Source organism: Mustela nivalis (genome assembly GCF_964662115.1).
Source record: "Mustela nivalis genome assembly, chromosome: 6".
NCBI lineage: Eukaryota > Metazoa > Chordata > Mammalia > Carnivora > Mustelidae > Mustela > Mustela nivalis.
The window spans coordinates 61954774-61970147 of NC_139025.1; the positions used below are offsets into that span (position 1 = coordinate 61954774).

Genomic DNA, 15374 nt, shown 5'->3' on the forward strand with positions numbered 1-15374 from the left:
CATTAAAAAGAATGAGCTAAAGCTGTATGATCTAACACAGAATGTTGTCCAAGACAAGCAAAGTCAAATTAATAATGATACTAATAAATCATAGTTAAACCAACTCCATTTTGTTCCATTTTAGTTTACTGTAATCATTTTTATCAGGCTAAAGTACCAAATTTCTAACAAAGAATTAATTTATCATGTCCTATCTTTATCAATTACATCTTATCATTTTATTTTAAAGATTTTATTTATTTAACAGAGAGAGGGATCACAAGTAGGCAGAGAGGCAGGCAGAGAGAGAAGGTGAAGCAGGCTTCCTGCTGAGCAGAGAGCCCGATGCAGGGCTCCATCCCAGGTCCTTGAGATCATGATCTGAGGTGAAGGCAGAGGCTTAACCCACTGAGCCACCAAGTGCCCCACATCTTATCATTTTAAAAGTATGTTTTGTGGACATTATTTCTACCAAGTCTGGTTTTCCTAGGTCAAATTTAGTTGCTCTAAATTTTCAAGATTTACTACTGCTGTTAGTCTGACTATACGCAATTTTAACTGCTGTTAGATTATTCTGCATTGTTTTTTTTCTCCCTACCAAGTTAAAATTTTCTGGGTCACGGTTTTCCAATCTTCCTGATATCTACAACAAGTATCCTTGAGTTTGTCTATGACAAGTGCAGCTTGTGCACTTCCAGCTGCTGTCAGGCCATTCCCTAGGTTAAAACAGATGCATCAAAATGGTAGCATGCAAACAAAGGACTTTGGCAACATGCAGTTTGGCTGACAATGGTTGCCTCTGGAGAGCAGAATTACAGACAAGACTATTCCTTTCTATGCTATGTATTTCTAGAAAATTTAAATCTCATTTAAACATTTTGTAATTATAAAGACAGTAGCAGAAATACATGCTCACTGTAGAAAACAGGGAATACAGAAGATAATGTAAAAGAAAACAATTACTCATAACTCCAATCATTATCTGCATTTTGAAATAATAGATTTTTTTTTAAAGATTTTATTTATTTATCTGACAGAGAGAGATCACAAGTAGGCAGAGAGGCAGGCAGAGAGAGAGGAAGAAGCAGGCTCCCCGCTGAGCAGAGAGCCCGACGCGGAGCTCGATCCCAGGACCCTGGGATCATGACCTGAGCCGAAGGCAGAGGCCCAACCCACCAAGCCACCCAGGCGCCCCTGAAATAATAGATATTTTTAAAATTCTGTCAAGTACTACTCTGGGCATGGGGTCTGAAGCCTGGCCTCATCATCTCTTCAAAAAGCTAACTGGTAATGAGGATCAGCTGAAACAAAGATACTACCTATGCCAAAGAATTTCCTTTAATTGGAGCTGTAATAAAAACCACTTATCAATTATTTCTAAGTGCTATATTTTGAAGACAGAAAAGTAGAATAAAACGACTCTAATGTAAGGGAAATTCTCAAATTTAGTTTAGATTTAATGAGGTTATAATAGCTTATTTTTACCATCCCATTACACCACAAATAACTTCTAAAATACAATGTTTCAAAATGCTTCTCAGTTTTGTTTCTCATATGGCCAAAAAGCTTCTACTAGATCAAACCTCCATAGCTAAAAATTGTAAACTCTAAACAAAACAACTACTTGAAGGCACCAGAGAGTGGCCAAAAGGAGGCAGATTCTAGAGGAGGAGTCAAAGATGGTTGGAGAAGGAAATGGCATGAAGTAAGTTTCCTGTTTTCATGGCTTACAACAGATTGAGTGTAAGCCCTGGTTAGGGCTAAACACCCATAGAAAATTCAGTCTCTTTGGCATGCAGATAGAGAAAACAGTTTGGGGGTAACTACAGTTGCAGGAAAATAAGGGAAAGAAAGGAGAGAGCCAGAGAGGGAGAGCCCCAACCTATGTATGTTACCCAAATCTCTGGGTAACACATGCACAAGACAGACTCCAAGCAGCTTAGCTAAGGATAAAAGAAAGTGAGATTTGAGTTGCCAGCCAAATTTGCCTGCTAGAACAAATCAATGTTCTTTGGAGGAATATAGCAGAATCCAAGCCAACAACTTCATTAAATATTAAAGGACAAAATACTCTAATTAAAAGCAGAAACTGTCAGAATGGATAACAAAGCAAAACTCAAACATACTGTATCTATCACAGACACAGTTTAATAGAGTAAGCATCAGGAAGTTGAAGGGACTATACTAATCAGACAACATACAGACTTCAAAGCAATATATCAGAGATAAACAAGGATATTTCAAAAGTAGAAAAATAAATTCATAAGGCAGCTATACAATCAAAAATGTATGTGCAGCTTATAAAAGTACTTTAAAATACAAAAAAGGAAAACTGACAAAATTAAAAAAAGAAATGGCAAAACCCATCCAGTTAAAGATTTTTAACACCACCACACAAGTGAAATAGACATAGATACACACACACACACACACACACACATACACACACACAAAGTAGACAAACACTATATGGACCACACTATCAAGTGCATCGACCTCACCGGTTATCTGCAGACTATTACCGATGACAACTAAAGAATACACATGCACATGGTGTAATACAAATGCACACGGTACCTTTACTAAGACAGAGCGTTTATTAGAGAACATAAAAACAAATCTCGATAAATTTTAAGGTACTGAAATACCTAAATATTTGAAATTTTAAAAAACACTTTTCTAAGTAATCGATGGATCAAAGAAATAATCACAAGGGAAATTTAAAAATATTTTGAACTGATTGATAATAATATATCAAGATTTGTAGAATGCAGCTAAAAGAAGGAATTTTATGGCAATGGTGGACAGACCCTAAAGTGGCCTGCTCTCTAGAATCCCTGCCTCCTGGTGTTCACACCTTTGTGTAATCCCCTCTTCCTGAGTGTGGACAGGACCTGTAACTTGTTTCTGACAATGAATATAGCAAAGATGATGGGATATCATTATCCTGATTACATTATAGAAGACTGCCTTAAAAACAAAAGCAGTATGTTATCTTCCATACCATGATATTTCTCCTACCATCATCTTTTTCTAACATATTGTTGTTTGTCTTACAAAGGTAATAAATGTCTGTCTCAAATATGAGTAAATATAGTAAATATGCAAAAATTTTAAAATGAAAATATTTACCTAATAGTTTTTGCTTTTGAGAAAACCCAAACTAATTCCAATTCCCTCATAAATATAAGTGAAATATAGGCAGATAGCGCGGGATCTAAAATATTATCAGAGGTAACAAGTATGGCATTTACAGATACTAAGTGAACTTTCAAACTGACTTATCTGTGAAATAAGTCTAATTTCAGTTCTTAACTATACCCTGTATGTGCCTCATTTATCAATAAAACTACATATATAAAAAAAAGGACTGTCTTGGGACGCCTGGGTGGCTCAGTTGGTTGAGCAACTGCCTTCGGCTCAGGTCATGATCCCAGCGTCCTGGGATGGAGTCTCACAAAGGGGTCCTTGCTCAGCAGAGAGCCTGCTTCTCCCTCCGCAGGGAGCCTACTTCTTCCTCTGCCTCTGCCTACCACTCTGTCTGCCTGTGCTCGTGTGCGTGCACTCTCTCTCTCTCTAACAAATAAATAAATAAAATCTAAAAAAAAAAAAAAAAAAAGACTGTCTTGATAGCAGACTAACTCTAGAGATTCCTCTTACTGGCTCGCTAAGTGGCTGGATGGCAAGGAACCATGAGTCTTCCAGGGAATAGCCAGCAAGCAGCTGGGGCCCTTGGTTCCACATTGAAAGAAAATGAATTCTGCCAAAATCCTCAGTGAGATTGAAAGCAGTCTTCTCCAGTTAAGCCTCCAGGTGGGAACACAACCTGGACAACACTGTTACAGCCTTAGCATATTCTAAGCAGACTATTCCTGACCCACAGAAACTGCTGGAGTTAAAAAATGTACGTTATTTTTACCTGCTGTTTGTAGTAATTTTTATGCATCATAGAAAACTAATATGCTAGCCTTGTTTACATTAGAAAAGGTTGAAAATCAAGAAGCTAAGCCTCTACAAAGTTTAGTGAAAGGTAAAATAAACCCAAATTTGAAAAAAGCAATAACAAAGATCAGAAACCAATGAAATAAACAAAAAGAGGAAGTCTTCTTTGAACAAAAACAACAAACTTGAGATGGGGAGATTATCCCAGTGGGCCCCAAATGCAATCATATGTATCCTTATATGAGCGATGGAGAGAGAGATTTTACGCAGAGAAGGTACTGTGAAGAGGGAGCAGAAATTTGAAGATGCTGGTCTTGAAGATCAGAGTCATGCAGTCCCAATCCAAGGAAGCTAGTAGCCTCCACAAGTGGAGAAGGCAAGGAATGTATTCTCCTAAGGTCCTGCCTAACACCTTGATTTTGGTCCAGGGAAACTGATTTTAGACTCCTGGTCCCCACAACCACAAGAGAATATATTTCCTTCTTAGCCACCAAATGTGGTAATTTGTTACAACAGCCACAGAAAACTAATACGCCACCCCCCACCTCCACCCCGCCCCCGCCAAACTAATCAGGAAAATAAGAGAATACAAATTGCTAGTACTGGGAATAAAAAAAGGGGACTATCATTACAGACATTATAGAGGTAAAGCAATATTAAGAATAGTCATTTATATACGGATGGTTCTTTTATCTAGGTCACTATCCTTGATCTTGTCTAATTTCAGCACATTTCCAAATGCCTGCTGTTATTACCCAACTGCTCAGAACATGATTTTGGCCTAAGAAATAATCCATCTACAGCTGTAGAGGGATAACAGTTTGCAACACTTACCAACTCTCCTCTTACATTATATTTTTTGTGAACAGACCTGCTCTTTCCCATTATCTTTATGTGCTGCCTGAAGTGCCCTCTCACTCTTAACTTAACCAGAGCTTGCCCTTCCTCCTCAAGCCTCTTCCAGCTCCCATGGATTCTTTCTGATTATCCCAGATGAGATTCTTCAAACCCTTATCTGAACTTCTATAGCATTTCGTATTTCCCTGAAGTGTGTATTTTGCCCTTTCACATCTAGACTGGATAGTGAAATAAAACCAAGGAACCAAGGAAATTTAAAATTACATTTGCAACCAGTAAATACTAAATCAAAGGTTGGCCATAGGCCCAATTCAGCTTACTAAAGTTGGTTTTAAAATGCAGGGTTTTCTAGGAAGGTTTTAAAAATCAGGAAAAAAAAAAAATCTCGACTTAGTTTTCCTCAGGAAAAAAAATTTGGGTAACACCTGACCCTCATTCTTTTTTTTTAATATTTGTTTATTTTAGAGAGAGAGACAGAGCGTGCATATGCGCGCAAGTGCACACAAGCTGGGAGGAAGGGGCAGAGGGAGAGGGAAGAGAAGCCGCTGACTACCTGCTGAATATGGAGGCTATTCAGGGCTCATCTCATGACCCTGAGATCATGAAGACCTGAGCCAAAACCAAGTCAGATTCTCCTCCAACTGAACCACCCAGGTGCTCGGACCCTCATTCTTACATAGTGAACATCACCTCGGGCTGACAGGTGCTTTGCAGTTTTTCACAGTTTCTACCACTCCTTGTCATATCTCAGCCTCCTTCATTCACTAACAATACTTATCTAATCTGCTTAAATAATGCAAAATATTTTTTTAAAATGCAGAAGATAAAAGCCATAAGAAACAGAGCTACCCCCATCACCACATAATAAAATTTTGTCCCACAAAATAAAAAATATTTTACATATAAAAAATACTTCTCAGTAGAGAACACAGCTGTGAATTAGCCAGGATTGAGCGAAGGAGTCCTCTACCTCCCTCTCTATAGAGATTAGTGCTGTCAAATAAAATAGTCATCAGTCACATGTAGCTAATGAGCACTTGAAATGTACCTAATGCAACTGAGGAACTGAATTTTTAAAGTTCTTAGTTAAGAATTATCTTTCCTACTGTTCATCTCCTACTTCTCTGAACTTCCCTTCTCAGTCCCCTTCACCACTTTTACCTCCTCAGCCAGTCCTTCAATACTGGTATTCCTCAGGATTCCATCATTTCTCCCTATCCCGGGATGATTTGATCCTTTATAATCATGACTAACCGTGTCACCTTTAGCTATGTACCCACAGTTGCAAATGACTACTTCTCCCAGAGGCATTTCTGAACATTACTCTTCTATAAACCTGCAACTTTAAAGTCTTTATCTGAAATAACAGTTTTACTAACCACTTGAGCTACAAACCTGGGTACCATCCTTGACTCTTTCTCTTCTCCCTCAACAGAAAAATGTTCATTCATACCTAGGATTTGCTTTAAAATACTCTTAACAGAGACAGGGCAAACATATGGGAAAGGGAATAAAGAGAAAACAAGACTGACAAAATGTTCACAATTGATGAAGCTGGGTGATGGGTATATGAGAGTCATCATACTATTCTATGAACTTGTGCTTGGAATTTTCCATAATCAAAATTTAAAAAATAAAACTCAAGAGTCTCCTCCACCCTTTCTCAGTACCTTAGTTCACTCATTAGGGCTTATATGGATTATGGAACAAGTCTCTCCTAATTGGTCTTCCTATTATCAGTCCCTTTCTACTAGAATTCTACTCAACTTTCCCGCTATCTTACTTAATAATCTTGTCGTTCTTCAGCTATGTCCAAACCTCAAGTAGCAAAGTCCAAACTCTACCATGGCACCCACATCTCTTCAAAACTTGCTATAGTCTGCTCTTCCAGTCACTGTCCATGCTTCGGCTATCCTGACTGACCTATGCACTGGTTTCCCCCAGACCTGTCTAACCAATTCACCTTCTTTGAGGAATCTTTCTTGGCTGTGTCACTTTTTTTGTTTTGTTTTGTTTTTGAGTAATCTTTATACTCAACATGGGACTCAAACCCATATCCCTAAGATCAAAAGCCACTTGCCCCATGACTGAGCCAGCCAAGCACCTCATGTGTCACTTTCCATAGTAACCTTCTTGTATTATTTTAGTACTCACCATCTGTGCTGTAATTTTAATAAAATTTTATATAAATAAATCCCTATTATAACATTACCACCATAAAATACTTTTAATAATTTCCGGAAAAATGGAAGCTGCTGGAGTAAAAAATCTCGAGACAACATAATAACAAGAGTATCTTCTAAAGAAACACTGGTAGGGTAAGAATAGGACAGTTTACAGCAGAGGTGCACATGAAGGCCAATTAAGAAAAAAAAAAAAAAAAAAAAAACAACAGAATAGCGTAAGGGGAGCATTTAAAAGGTGTATTTGTTTTTTAAAACCAGAATTCAAATGTGAGAAATATTAAACACTTTATTTCCATCACTAAAGACTAGGGTTTGGGGGGTTTTGGATAAAATTTCAGAAACTTACAAACTAGCAAACACTATTACATTAATCTCTGTAACCTGCTCTTGAATGTCAAAAATTATGCAAGACAATAACTAATACCATTTCCCATTTTTTAAATGGAACAAGTAATAATTAATTATACTCAATCCCAAGCCTCCAATTCCTTAAACTGTAACTTAAATACATAGTAAAATACCTATTTGTAAGTATTAGGTTGAAACATGAAACAGTCATTTTTATAGATTAAAAAAAAGTCAAACATCAGCAGTTTCATATGGTTCAGCCTAATACGAAATCGGTAGGTTAGAATGTTCACTGCCTCCTTGACCACAAACAAAATGGTACATAAATCACTGTTTTGTATAGAGACTTTTCTTTCCCAGTAACCTCTTATTCACTTTGTTTATTCACTTTGTCTCTTTCCTTATACTTTTCCCCAATACTTTCCCAACTTTTCTGGGAGTCATTTGTGTAACACTAGAAAAAAAACGGGGGCTCAATATAAAAGGTATTGAGACAAAAATGTTGAGGACAAACACAATGCCAGACATCAGCTCAGAGTACGATCTGCACATCACAGCAGGGATGCACAACCCCTTAACAGACACCGGCTTTGCAAGGCCTCTACAGGTGATTCTGAGGTTCTGCCATTATAAGACCAAGATTTTCCCGGCCCATAATTTTGTTTGGAATGCTATACTAAGTTTTGGAAGATAAACACCCCCCACCCCCGCCCACTACATAAACTTAAGCTGAAAAATAAAAAGGAATTGAGAGATCCATACATTCTATGAAGTTTGGTTATTAAAAAGAACCAGGGTTGTTCTTGGCAGGTATTCTAGGCAGGTTCTACAGAACATGCCTGTATTTAATTTCAAAGCTTCATGCTAGAAACTTTTTATTAAGATTTTTGGAAGCTAGGGCACCTGGGTGGCTCAGTGGGTTAAAGCCTCTGCCTTCAGCTCAGGTCATGATCCCACGGCTCTGGGATGGAGCCCCGTATCCGGCTCTCTGCTCAGCAGGGAGCCTGCTTCCTCCTCTCTCTCTTTGCCTGCTTCTCTGCCTACTTGATTTGAAAACAGCAGTATTTGATTTCATTAAACACTTTTTTTGTGTGTAGTTACAATACATATGCATTTATGTTTATGCACATATTTAATTTCAAGTCTAATTAATTTCAAATCAAAGAGGGCATGAAAAGTATGGGTTCAGAAATACTTTAAAACTCTATTTTTTTAAGATTTTATTTATTTATTTGACAGACAGAAATCACAAGTAGACAGGCACGCAGAGATTGAGAGGGAAGCAGACTCCCCGATGAGCAGAGAGCCTGATTTGGGGCTTGATCCCAGGACCCTGAGATTGACTTGAGCCAAAGGCAGAGGCTTTAACCCACTGAGCCACCCAGGTGCCCCTTAAAACTATTTTTTTAATAGCAAAAGATACAAACGGTAGGTACTTCTCAGTCCATTTATTTATAGAACTCTTGATTCCATTTTTATCAGTAACTGAGCCCTTACTATGTGACAGATACTGTTCTAAGCACATCTATTAAGTCATTAAATCCTTAGAGGGCTGTCAGCCCTAGTATTTTTATTTTACAAATGAAAAGTTCTCATAGTTGGTGTGGAGCAGGACTTGAACCCAAGAATCCTAGCTTCAATACCAATGCCAGATTGGTATTTCTAGATTAGAAAACTGTCCTCTCCAATCTATTTCTACTGGTCCATTTCTTTCCTGTTCCTTATCAGTATGCTCCCTCAGATGCAACTAGGCAATGCTCAGATCCACCAGGCAGACAAATTCAAGTGCCACTCCTCTCCCCTTCCTTGCCAGACCTATCCAGCAAAGGATCAGCAAGCAGAAGAGAAAAGCCTGAAAGTAATCAGGTTTATTTTGTCCCACCTGGGCCTTAGTTTCCCAACTGAAACCTTGGGTAACTTTGGAAGTTAGATTTTAAAGCTAGGTGCTCTATGTATAGCTCTACAGTTTTTTCTATACACATACCAGACACCCCTTGAATACACCCATTAAAAGAAATTTTTCCATAGTTACTACAGAGTATAAATGACAATAAAAAATCTTTCTCTTACTCCCTGGGAGCAAACACTGTTTATAATTATGGTTAGCATTGTAACTTTAAATTTATACTTTTTTGATTTATCAATGTTAGATTACATTTATCTTTTGAGTACCAACTATGGAAGATGAGAGGCATACACTCACCCTCCCACTAATCCTTCCTTCCCTGTTATCTCCTCATTTTTCTATATTATTTTCCCATTATTAAGTTAACAATTTGCACTCATACTTCCTATATGCTTCGTCTTTGGTGGATTCTAAAGTTTATAAACTCATAAATAGCATTTACAGTATTATCAACATGTACAAATATTTCACTAGAGAATCAAGCATGGATGGACCATAAAAAAGGAAATACTCATGTCTACAAAGCTACCAATCTAATAGATCAGGAAAAAATAAAAGGCGCCAAAAAAATCAAACAGGCATCTAATAACATCTACCGATTACTCAGTACTGTACTAAGCACTACATCTATCATTGTATTTAATCCACAAAACCACCACATAAAAAGGAATTATTAACCCAACTTTGTAAACAGAAACTAAGACTAATGTTATTTATCACTTGCCCAAGTTGGCTAGTACGGAACATGCAGGGATCTGAATCCAAGTATGGCTCCAGGGCCTGAATGCTTCACCACTATACTGCTTGTTCATACTAACTATTCTTTCACTTTCCTTTTCCTAGCAATGTCTAATTAGTGCCCTGATAGCAGAGACAATTAACAAGGCAGAACTGAAAAGTTATCCTGTCTATGTATTAACCTTGTTTGGACCACACATTTTATTCCAAATTAAAAAAATATATATTTAACTGACATTATATCCAGTCTTTCTACTCACCAAAATCTGGGAAGCATTAAAGACTGCTTTATGGCTGGATTTCACAATATGGTATAGAAAAACAAAATGCAGGTCTGACTTTTCCTGTTCATACATTAAAAACCACAATACAGAACATTCAAAGCAGTGACCCAAAATAGAAAAATTCTTTAAAACTCGGGAAAGAAACTAAAAATGAAACTTTCTTGAGGATACAGTTAGCATCTCTCTTGTTTGATCCTATTTTTCAATTGGGGATGAGTTAAAAGGGTTATGAATTACCCTTGTTTTTTGCTACATTATATACTGTATGTAGCCATATACTGGCTAAGCTCCATTCTAAGTTATCTTTAACTCTATTTCTAAAGTTTACAGGTAGAGAGAACCTCATTTATATCCCAACTCTCTCCTTATGATTTCCAAGCACAAATGAAATTACTGTCCTCCCCAAAGCAGTGAGGTGCTAAACTCACTCAAAAATCAAAGAATCACGGGGCTAGATATACATCAGATTCTCCAGATGCTACATTCTCCATGGCAAGAGTTTAAAGATCGGGGTTATAATTATAATCTAAACCCTGACACCACTTCGATCCAACACACTACACTGTTACACTGAATGAATGATAGCTACTTTAGGGTTTATTTCCACTACAGCTGTTCTGCAGGAGATAGCTAGTTCACCGTACCTCACCTACAATTCAGAACCAGCTTTAAACTGCTTAGAAACATTCAGATGTCGGTTAAAAGGGGATGCTAGTTTCTCTAGAATTGACATTCATTCATTCTATCTGCCAGTTTTCCAAAGATGTCCTGAGCCCTGTAGACACTTGTAATCTGACACATTTTTCTTTTTATTCGTTTGTTTACGTATCTGTCACTCCCTTTCAGCTGTGCGCTTCAGTACAGGAGAGTGTGTGACATCTCTGCACCCCCTAGCACCAGCACAGAGTCTGGCACATAAAAGGTTCTAAATGCCAATGCACAGTTAACTAGGATAAGGAAGTGCATGTTGCAAACAAAGGAAAACGGAGATGAGCGTTTCAATGGCAAGGCTAAGGAGCCAATTATCCCTGAGAGAAGTACGGACGGTGGGCCCACCCAGGCCAAACTGTATGTAACAAGTGAAGAGGCGTCAGGAAGCCAGAGTCAGCAACTGTAGTCCTACCTTCCTTAACTCTTTATTGTGTCCAGGAGGTGCGGCCGCTCACCCTGAAGAGCCGAGGCCTTCAGCCATCGGGACCCGGATCCCTCCTCCAGACAGGGGAGGGAACACCACGGGATTGGACCCAGCCTCGGCCTTTCTCCCGTCCCAGCTCCGGCCATGCCTCAGCCCGCGGACTACACTCCGGCCGCGTCTGCCTGCTCCAGGCCATACCATGACAGAGCAATTCGAGTGGACCAAAGGCAGACTCGGTTCACTCACCTACTTGGTAGAGCCGGCCCTCGGGTGAAAAAATGGTAATGTGGCGGTCAAAACCAGCGCTGGAACCACGGGACATGTTGGCGCACCCACCACTTCAAGCACTGTCTCTGAGCCCCGTAGCTCCCGCACCAGGCGTACAAATCCCCCCGGAAGTGGCAACGACTGCTTCCGGGGCACCGGCTGGCTACGTCCGCTCTTGCGCGCCGAACTCTCGACTCTAGCGTCGGTTCAGGCGCGGAGAGAGCTCCGAGGCCCCACCCCTCATTGGGGGTGGGAAGAGCAGCGGCGGCCTTCGATGTGCGCCTGCGCCAGTCCCACGGCTGGGCGCAAGGTGGACTTTCGGTAGTGGCGTTTTAGAGCTTTCATCTGGAAAGTGAATTGGCAGTAGCAAGGACGAAAAAGCTTTCTGAGGGCCTAGAGTAGTGATCTGTCTACCGGTGGGACTTAAATGGATGGTGTATTTAGTTGTTACTTGTTGTTACGTTGTTAGTTTTGAAACGTGTATATCCAGCCTGTGTCTAGATTGCTGGCGTTGTTCCTAATCTGTACCCACCCACTTTCCTTCCTACTACAGGGAAAAATGGGTTGCAGCCGCTGCGACAGTAACCGTTTACTTTAGGTACAGAAGGGAACGGGTTCTGGAAAGAGCAGAATTTTCTGGCCAGGCAAAGTCCTTTTGACCAGCAACCGTAAATTTGGGTTAGAGGTGGACCAGGAAATAGAGGAGTAATGGAGGAATCACGAGGTTAAGTTGCCTTGATTGAAACTGAAGAACAGAAAGGACAGGGCGTATAGCAGGCTGTTGTTGAATAAACTGATGTAATTCCGAGCGAACTAGGTAGCTCTGGGAGAATAGCAGATGGCCTTAAAACAGCAGGGGGCCTTGTAAAATTGTGCCTATTTTGACTTCTCCCGCAAGCACACCCCTATTTAACCAATATAAAATACAAAACATGACGTTAGGCTAGTATTGTTCCGCCCTCCACACCTACCCCCCCAAATAATTTGTGCACTAGAAAGTCAGGTTATGCCAAGGTTTCCAGCACTTTAAGTGCCTACTGTAAGTAATACTAAAGTAGGGATTCCTACCTCCTTAATGTATTTTCCCCTAAACTCACTTTGCATTTAAAGGAAAAAATGTATAAGAACCTCTCAAGGAGTTTCTTAAGGAAGCTTCAATTCTCAAGAATGTTCTTTAAAGATAAACGTCTATTTTATTAACCTGAAAAAAATCCAAAACTGAAACATGATTAAGAAAATACTAAATGCAAACAGCATCTCTGGCACACAGGGTACTTTCCAGCTCTGGCTGATTTCCAAGTGCAGTGATAAAAGCGGTCACTTGCTTCTGGTTCAGGTCCCTACTCTCAGGACCAACTCCTCCTGACCTTTTCAGTGCTTTTTTTCCCTTTACGCTCTGAGCAATCTTAGTGTACTGTAATTCCCAAACTGCCTGAATAGTCGAAAAGAGTCTCTGTATGGCTGCTAAGGAGGGTGAACTCAGGTCCCACAGGTGCCCTCTATGTTGATGTCTCCCAAACCTAGATCTCTAGCTGAACCCTTCTCTGGAGACACCTAGGCGCCCCATGGAGCACAGTCTTACCTAATTACCTGATGGGTGTTTTTTACACTGAGACACGTAGTACCTTAAAACCCAGTGCGTTTATTTTTTTTTTTTAAGATTTTATTTATTTATTTGACAGAGAACACAAGTAGGCAGAAAGGCAGGCAGAGAGAGAGGAGGAAGCAGGCTCCCTGCTGAGCAGAGAGCCCGATGCGGGACTCGATCCCAGGACCCTGAGATCATGACCTGAGCCGAAGGCAGCAGCTTAACCCACTGAGCCACCCAGGCGCCCAAAACCCAGTGTGTTTAAAACAGAGCTCATCATCTCATCTCTTCCCCCACCAAACCAGTTACTGCCCCATGTACCACACTTCACAAGTCCTCAGAGCCAAAACCTTGATGCAGTCTTCAACTCCCCAAAGCTAGTTACTCTGTCCTTATATAATCATGATCATTGTTTATTCTGCCTTTTTTCTGTTCTGTAATTCATAATTTTGTTCACTATTAATCCCACCCTCCCACCCCCACTAAGCTCCATGAGGGCAAAAATCTTTGTGTTGTTCACTAGTATAGCTCGGGCAACTTGAAAAATGCTGAGCATAAATATTAGTCAAATGAATGAATCACTTACAGCATAAGGGTTAGAAGTACATTTCTATTTAAACCTGAACTTAAATGCCATTTGTGACAGTTACTAGATATGCGACTTAATGCAAAATCCCCAGGCCTGGATTCCCTTATCTATTAAATTTGGATAAGATTCACTTTATGGAAGCTGCTGTGAGGATTAAATGAGGGAAGGCAAGTGAAGTACTAACAAAGTACCTAGCTCATAACAAGCACTCATGAAACAGTTGCAGTTACTGTTGCTTTTCTGTCTGGTCAGTTACCAAATCCTATTGATTATTCCTATGGGATAGGATAGATCTGCTTTTCATTCCCACTGCCATTGTCTGAATTTAGATCCTTTTCACAGTTTGCCTGTTCTGGCACATACAGTCTCTTCTTGTTGATCCACATTCTTGAAATCATTTTTTTCTGGAGCAAACTCTAAGCTCACATTGAGTTGGTTCCCTGCCTAGATTGATTGATTGATTGATTGATTTCTCTCTTTCTTTTTTTAAGATTTTATTTATTTATTTGACAGGCAGAGATCACAAGTAGGCAGAGAAGCAGGCAGAGAAAGAGAGGTGGAAGTAGGCTCCCTGCTCAGCAGGGAGCCCGATGCGGGACTCGATCCCAGGACCCTGGGATCATGTCCTGAGCCGAACCTGCCTACATTTCTTTGCACTACTGAATAAAATAGTCTTTTGCTTAGAGTTTAGAGTTTTCTACCAGTTGACCTATACCTGTGTTTTCAGCCTTCTGTTTCTACTTCATCAGCCTATTTCTATCACAGGGATACACACCACAGCACTGCCCTGAGCACCACTGCTTAAACACTCCTCCAGCTCTCCTAGTTCCCCCATACTATTCCTGCAAGGACCACTCATTGCCACCTCCTCTTTGAAGAAGTTCAAATCCACCAATCTATCTCTTCCCCCCTATATGTCCAGTGCATGTCATTAATTTGAATCTTTTATTAGCCTGAACCAAATGCAATGGCCATTTATTTTTGTAGGTCAAAATGGTCAAATATTGGTAATTATATGATTTAAAGAATTGTGTGTGTAGACTTCACCAAAGATTGGCAGAAGAGAGGCTGGATGCTTTTCATCTCTGTGTCTTCCGACACCTCTGACAAGGGGCTTGGCTCATTCAAGTTCAATAAAGTACTCTTAAATTGAACTGCAAACAGTAGAAAGAAAGGGACTAACTGAGAAATGTTTTCATAGCTGCAATCCTTTCCTTCCCATGTAGACATGACTGCTATATGGCATCTCTGAGTAGTCCCTGCCATACAGTGATGGGATATTTAAAATCATACAGACTGTAAGCCATGAGAATTTCACAGGTTCAAAGACATCCTAATCCCTTCTTGAGATTGCATTTAAGCTGGGCCCTGAAAGAGGCATTGGATTTTGAATGGTATATACATTTTAACACTCTTAAGGATATTTCCTGGAAGAAACCTCATTTTCCACACAAACACAAACTGAAATCTGCGATGAAAACATCCTTGAGGGCAGTGGTCACATCTGTGCTTCTCCCAGTGTATCCTCAATGCTAAACCATGTCTACCATGCAG

General features: G+C 39.8%; 1 protein-coding gene across 4 annotated transcripts in view; it reads right to left on the minus strand.

Moving 5' to 3' along the window:
* Positions 1–15374, minus strand: part of PSMA6 (proteasome 20S subunit alpha 6) — a 32784-nt gene that overhangs the window by 8384 nt on the left and 9026 nt on the right. For 2 of the 4 annotated variants that reach the window (XM_082737832.1, XM_082737830.1), the window contains exon 1: positions 11623–12294. The exons of 1 other annotated variant lie outside the window; for it this stretch is intronic. In XM_082737832.1, the coding sequence (XP_082593958.1) occupies positions 11623–11698 (76 nt within the window). In that variant the 5' untranslated portion in view covers positions 11699–12294. Of the gene's footprint in view, positions 1–9943; positions 10047–11622; positions 12295–15374 lie in introns of those variants that run through there. One more of the 4 variants, XM_082737829.1, reaches the window with a different exon arrangement.